At 39.2% G+C, this 7818-nt stretch overlaps 1 protein-coding gene across 2 annotated transcripts in view; it reads left to right on the top strand.

The window, feature by feature from the left end:
- Window positions 1–7235, top strand: part of LOC136863060 (UBX domain-containing protein 7) — a 463333-nt gene extending 456098 nt beyond the window's left edge. For both annotated transcript variants that reach the window (XM_067139389.2, XM_067139390.2), the window contains one exon: window positions 5133–7235. In XM_067139389.2, coding sequence (XP_066995490.1) covers window positions 5133–5291 — 159 coding nt within the window. In that variant the 3' untranslated portion in view covers window positions 5292–7235. The remainder of the gene's footprint in view (window positions 1–5132) is intronic.
- The last annotated feature ends 583 nt before the right edge of the window (window positions 7236–7818 follow it).

Here is a 7818-nt window from a genome sequence, read left to right on the forward strand (position 1 = left end):
AGCAGTGGCGTTAATGGATGATGGATGCCGCATTCATTGTGCGACTAAAGCCATTGGTGCATCATATGGAAGCGTCCAGAGTGATCTAAGATGATTTGATTTTGTAAACTCGATGACGACCTGGATCAGGCCGTCAGAGGTCTATATCTGCTAGGGATAGTAGGTTTCTGATCTCCCAAGTCTTGAGAGAACGTCAAACTACCGCCGTTTAAGCCAGGAATTGACTCAAGGCAGTAAGAAATGTCACTTTGACTGGGAGGACTGTCAGACAAAGACTCCGAGAAGCCAATTTAACCTCAAGAAGACCTGCAACTGGTCCACCAGCACAGAACAGCTCGATTACAGTTTGCGCGTCAACATTGGAATTAGACAGAGGAACAGTGGTCAATAGTACTGCTCACAGATGAGTCACGATTATGCTTCCGGTCACGTAATGGCGGGGGGCGTGGGAAGCGATATTCACCTTGCAACATCTCCAAGAGGTCAACGTTCAGGGGTGGCTCCATCATGGTATAGGCCAGTATTAGCTTTGAGGATCAGACGGAAATTCTTTTCATCGATGGAGGTGCTCTGAATGCACACAGTTACATCGTAGAGGTGTTAGCAGAGCATGTAACCCCTATACTACCTTAGTTGGTGAAAATTTCACCCTGATGCATGATAATGCACTCCCCCGTGCCGTACGCTGCCTGACGGAATATCTACGCAACGTCATGATACGAACCGTCGACTGGTCAGCTCGCAGTCCGGACATCAATCCCACAGGACTCATGTGGGATGTGCTTGGCCGAACTGTCTAGCGTCACAACTGTGACACTCCCAATGAAATGCGGGCATTACTGCTGGAAGAGTGGGTGGCTCATCCCCCAGGAAACGATCCAGGACCTTCTAGCTAGCGTGCTCTGAAGGATGGAGGCCGTAATCACCACCAGAGGTAGTAACACCCGATGCTAAGGCAAGATCAGTATGAAGTATGCAGAGTACTGGTTAACTTCATTTTATAATAGTATGTTGTGGGCATGAAGAAAATGCAAGGCTTAAGGTAAATAAATACAGTTTTTGTTCTTAAATTAATGTGATCCACTTTTTTTGCCCACTAGTGTAAATAGGTGCAATTCCTGCTTTCATCCAATCGGAAGCTTCCATACTAACATTCTGTTCTAATCTTATTGCTCTGTGAAGCCATTTCATCCCTGCCTTCTCACCATATTTTACCATTTCAATTCATATTTCATCTGTTTCTCTTGCTTTATGATAATGGAGTTTATTTACTATTATTTCCACTTCCTCACATGTAATTTTACTAACATCATTGTTCTGCACCCCATGAGCTCAGTTGTTCACGATGCCGACAGAAATATTTCCTTTTACATTGTGAAGATTTTCAAATTACTTCATCCACCTGTCCATTGATTTGCTGGGATCTACTATGAGTTCACCTGATTTATCCAAAATACTATTCATTTCCTTTTTCCCTCCCTTTCCACAGTACTTTATTACTGTCCAGAAAGGTTTCCGTGCCACTTGACCTAGCCTTTTGAGGTTATTACTAAAATCTCCCCATGACTTCTCGGTTTCAACAATTATTTGTTTTGCTCCATTTCTTTTTTCTATGTATAATTTCCTGTCTGCATCTGTCCTTGTTTGAAGCCATTTCTGATGCACCTTCTTTCTACATTTAAAAGCAACCTTCACTTCATCCTTCCACCAAGATGTTCACTTATTCCCATTTTTACACACAGTTGTTCCAGGCATTCCCTTCCTGTTTCTATCACAGCACCCCTGTATGCCACCCATTCCCTTTCTGTATTCTGAACTTGCTTACTGTCTATTGTTTGGAATTTTTTGCTAATCATATCCATGTTCTTCTGTCTAATTTCCTCATCCTGGAGATTTTCTATACTTATTTTTCTGCAGACAGATTTCACTCTCTGTTTCCTGGGCTTAGTGATTCTTAGTTCACTACAGATCAAACAGTGGTCTGTATCATCGAAAAATGTCCGACTCGTTGGCTGAATGGTCAGCGTACTGGCCTTCGGTTCAGAGGGTCCCGGGTTCGATTCCCGAGCAGGTTGGGGATTTTAACCTTCATTGGTTAATTCCAATGGCCTGGGGACTGGGTGTTTGTGCTGTTCCCAACATCCCTGCAACTCGCACACCACACAACACTATCCTCCACCACAATAACACGCAGTTACCTATACATGGCAGATGCCGCCCACCCTCATCAGAGGGTCTGCCTTACAAGGGCTGCACTTGGCTAGAAATAGCCACACAAAAATAAAAATTTAAATCATCGAAAAATCATTGTAATACCCACACATTCCTAACAAATTCTCTGGATTCAAACTCTCTTATGATATAGTAAATTATGGATATGATGCCCCTACTCTCGCACATGTGGTGGTGGATTATCTTATATTTGAAGAATGTATTCGTAACAGCTCATCCCATACTAGCATAAAAGTCCAGTAAACCTTTCCCATTCCTATTAGCTACCGTACCTTCCCCACAATTACCCATCACCTTTCCGTATCGTTCAGTTCTATTTTCACCTCTCTCACTGAAATCGCCTGTTAGCACTATCCTATCCTTGCTGTTGACCCTGATGACAATATCACTCAGTGCTTCATAAAACTTGTTAACTTCATCCTCATCTGCACCCTCGCATTGTGAATAGACAATTCTTGGTCTAATTCTTCCAGCTGATAAATCTGTTCACATCACTCACTCGTTTACTTGCCAAACAGAAACTATGTTGTGTCCAATAGTATTCCTGATGAACAGTCCTAACCCTTCGCTTTTTAACACCTGTTAATAATCCTTTGTAATGTCCTATCCCTTTCTCATTATCTCCCCTTACCTGAATATCATTAACTCCTAACACATCCAGTAAATTGATGTAAAAAGTTTTGTGTGCCATTGGTGGCATGTGTGCTTTGGGTTAGTCGCCTCTTATCATGGACATTCAACCCTGGTTTATTTAGCCAGTATGGCATCTCCGAAAACCATCGTAGTAGTTAGTGGGACGTAAAAACAATGACATTATTATTATTATTATTATTATTATTATTATTATTATTATTATTATTATTATTATTATTATTATTATTATTATTATTATTATTATTGAATCTGTATAAATAAATCTCCAGTGTTATTATTTAGTTGTTTGCCTGAAGTTGCACATTTAAAACGTTAATTGTCTCTCCTAAAATAAGCCTGGGCAAAGGAGAGAAAGAGCGGGAACAGTGGAGAAAAAGTTCCAAGCAGTCATCCAGGGCCACACAGCTCCCCTGCCACACCATTTCCTTTCCTCATGCCCACTGGCACTCTTCCGTTGTTGTTTGTGGTCAGCTGGATTTGTACTATTGTGGTGCACGTGCAGTTTGCCCCAGTGTCATTATTTTTAAAAATTTTGTTTATTCTTCCACCTAATCAATATATAGTTTTACTTTCAAATAGTACTAGTTTCGACCATACATAGCGGCCATCCTCAGCTATTCATTATAAAAATAGGAATTAGAAGGATGTAGTGACATTATAATCAAAAGCGGTTGAGTTAAAAATATAAACGCAGAAAATACACTTATGTACACATTCAAAAGTCCAAATGTTAGACACTTGATAATGATCAAGTGGATTTGGAATTCCAGAATAAAAACTAGTAGATCACAAGATTAATGGAACTTGAAAATTATTTCCTTGTAGCTGCATTCAAAACTGCACTTGTGTAGAATAAGGGTGATGTAAAATATACATCCAAAAACTGTATCTTTTATACAAGAGATTATCACAGTGTTGACGCAAATAAAACTGCTTAGTTGCTGATGTGCATGTCAACAGCCGTATAATGGAAAGAACAATCTTCTCCGTGGTCTTAATTAATGTACAGCCCCAGCATTTGCCTGGTGTGAAGATGGGAAATCACAGAAAACCATCTTCAGGGCTGCTGACAGTGGGGTTGAAACCCACTATCTCCCGAATACTGGATACTGGCCGCACTTAAGCAAATGCAGCTATCGAACTCGGTCTTCTTTGGTTTTAACAAGTGAAGGATAGCCCGATGTTATTAAAGGAAGCTGTTTATTGCCCTTAACCGTGGACACAGTTGATTGAGTTAGTCAAACTGAAAAGAAAATCGGATGAAGCAATATGTTTTCTTCTCTTTGTTACCTACAATGGAAAAATAACTATCTGTTGACACCAACAATGGTCCAAGTTGTTTGTTGTGTAACTAAATGAATGTCTCAGCCAGAAAGGTTCAATACTGAGCACCACTATATAATTTGGCATAAGAATGAGTTTGAAAATCATATCAGCTTCTGGAACTGAGAAACAAAACTGATAGTCATCCTAGGTAAATAATGTACTTATTTTTATTTTGAATCTTTTGAATCTCTTTCATGAGACCTATTATTTGAATTACCTATGCCTTGGGTGTGATCGTCTCTCCATGTCATTCTCTTACTGCTGTTCCCAGATCAGTGTGGTTCCCCTAACTTCAAGCTGCTGAGAGATGATCCTGTGACAGACCCTGCTCTAAAGTACTGTGTATTTTAAATTATGGTGATGACAGTACCCCATCACTAAGTGATATTTGTTTCTGCTTGTCTGATTCAGAAATTAATATATTATTTATTACTTTGATGCTAATTGAAGTTGCATTTTGTGTCTTGCAATCTGCCTTACTAGTGCACGTAAATCTCAAACCATGACACTCTGACCATGAAATCAGTCATATTGAAATTCTACTAATATTTTTATGAAACTTACCATAATTTAGGGTGAACAATGTCTTTGAATTTTATATTTTTTTACCTACAGTGGCACATATAAGCCTGGCTCATAATGCTAGTTCATGCCACGAGGATTCATTCCATGTGTGGTCTGATAGCTCTGAAGATTTTGGCCCTCTGAAGTCAGATATAATCAGTTGAAAATACTGCAAGGAAGTAACTTTTCTATCGTTAAGACTGTATTGGAGTTGTCATCATTCTCTCTTGACTATTATTTCTATTTCCTTTCCTGGTTCTTTTGAGTGTATGTTCATAAAATTTGTCTGTTACTTGTTTTAAAAATTGTTACTATATTTAATTAACCACATGTGTAAATATTTGTAAATGTTTCAGGCTGTTACAAGATACGTTACTGCCAAAGGTTATTCAGAGGATGAGTATGATCTTCTTACGTTTTACCCAAAGCGGTTCTTCTCTAGGATAGCCAAGCATCTTACGCTATTGGATATTGGGTTTACGGCACAAGAGACGGTATTTGTTCATCCCAAGTAATGTATATAAGAAGAGAGTTGGTTATCCCAGGTTTCAAGTGCACTAAGGGCCTGGCTATTTGGGTCAGCAGTATGGCAGGAGAAAAAGCTATGAGAAGCTATTATATTTTGCCACACAGCCTGGTAAGGTACCCCTCCCCGTCCCCATTTTAATCCTTTATGTCCCATTGGTAACAAGTTGGGAGGCGTGAAGGTCAAGGCTCAATGTTTTCATGGATCCAACATGGGTAGGCAGTCATCTTTTTTGTGAGAATTAACAGAAGTCTTTCTGTGTTTATTTGAATAGCCAGCTGAATTGATATATACTGCTAGAGCAGGGATGGCGAACCTATGCCACGCGTGTCACTAGGTGACACGTGAACATGATTACGGTGGCATGCCACATGAACATAATGTTTTTATATATATGTTAGTATTACACGTATAAGAAATAAATATCGAAAATCTACATACTAGTTCCACCCGGACGTGCAAAAATTTTTAAAAAAATTTTTTTTTGCTAGTTGTTTCACGTCGCACCGACACAGATAGGTCTTACGGCGACGATGGGACAGGAAAGGGCTAGGAGTGGGAAGGAAACGGCCGTGGCCTTAATTAAGGTACAGCCCCGGCATTTTCCTGGTGTGAAAATGGGAAACCACGGAAAACCGTTTTCAGGGCTGCCGACAGTGGGGTTCAAACCTACTATCTCCCGAATACGGGATACTGGCCGCACTTAAGCGAGTGCAGCTATCGAGCTCGGTGACGTGCAAAATGGCAGCACTGCTACATTGATAGGTCCGAAAGTCAAATGAGATAACAGTGTCGTTTTCTGGTGGTTTTGTATATGGACCGCGCAAACATGTTTCCGGTGCCGAAAAGAACAGAAACTTAAAGGATTTTTCAAGAACAGTGGACAAGGGAATTCAGACTGATAGAAACGTGTGTTGCCTGTGTTGGGAAACAATTGTATCCCTCACTTTTAATGTAGCGACATTTCGAGACTAATCATTGAAATGTTCGTTCCATGCCAAATGTAGAAAGAAGAGAGTTCATGTTACAAAATATCGAACATTACTCAAAACAAACTAGTTCTTTCGTATCTTCTTGTCGGCCAAGGAATAGTATCAGTGCGGCTGTTTCCATCTGTTCCACTGCATGGTACAGCATGCGTGGGAAACCGCTTTCTGACGCTGAGTTCTTGAAATAAACTTCCTTATTGATGTCCGACACATTATTTGAAAACTTCCCTAAAAACAAATAATTAATAGAATGAAAGGAATGCCAGCCAGCTGAAGTGCTGTCAAGGATAGAATAATAAGAATGAGTGAAGAAGTTTCGGAGCAATTGAAAGCTAATTTGGATAACTCCCAGATGTATGCAGTATGTTTTGATGAAAGCATGGATGTGACCTTACAAGCAAAGATAGCTGATTATTTTTTTATTTTTATTTTTCTTGCAGAAATGTGATGAGGTAGAAATTAGTGAAATTGTTGAGCATACGAACTACGACAACATGGAAGGATAACGAAGCTAAGGAAGTTAAGTCCACAGGCAATATTAGTATTTTTGATTTTTATAGCTAATAATATTTATCTTTTTACAATTTGTTTTACGTCGCACCGACACAGATGGGTCTCATAGCGACGATGGAATAGGAAAGGCTTACGAATGAGAAGGAAACCGCCGTTGCCTTAATTGAGATACAGCCCCAGCATTTGCCTGGTGTGAAAATGAGAAACCACGGAAAACCATCTTCAGGGCTGCAGACAGTGGGGCTCGAACCCACTATCTCCCGGATGCAAGCTCATAGATGTGCACCCCTAACTGCACGGCCAACTCGCCTGGTAATAATATTTAACGACAAAGTGTGTTACAACAGGAGCTTATTATTTATTTATTTATTTATTTATTTATTTATTTATTTATTTATTTATTTATTTATTTATTTATTTATTTATTTATTTATTTATTTACAAATAATAATATGCATTCTCAAAACTTACATATTTAAAAATATATTTTTTTGCAGTATTTACAAAATACAAGCACAGAACATGCAATCAAATGTATTTTGAGGATATATCTAATAAACAAACAAGTAAGAGAGGATCTGAAGGAAATAGGCCTTACAACAGAAGACACCAAAAATAAGATAAAATTGAATACAAAACTCAAGAATACAAACCTCCGCTTTACCCTTACACAAAACAAACCAACAACACGCACATTTTCAACTGAGGAAAGGGCACGAAGATCGGAGCGTCTGAAGAAGTACTGGGAGGACCGCAAAGCCCGAACAATCCCTTCAAAGAGACCTGAACGACGGACTGACTAAAGTGATCCTATGTGGTCATAAAAGAAGAAGAAGAAGAAGAAGAAGAAGAAACAAACAAATACATCAGTAAATAAATAAAATAAATAACATTATGAAACTTAATTGGGAATTTGGAAAGGAAGCCGCGCGGGGGAGGTTGTTGTATGTTGCTGCCATTCCTTTTAAAGGAAAATAACAAGTGGCACAGTCAACAGTTGAGAATAATAAACCG

This window comes from Anabrus simplex, chromosome 2, assembly GCF_040414725.1.
Source record: "Anabrus simplex isolate iqAnaSimp1 chromosome 2, ASM4041472v1, whole genome shotgun sequence".
NCBI lineage: Eukaryota > Metazoa > Arthropoda > Insecta > Orthoptera > Tettigoniidae > Anabrus > Anabrus simplex.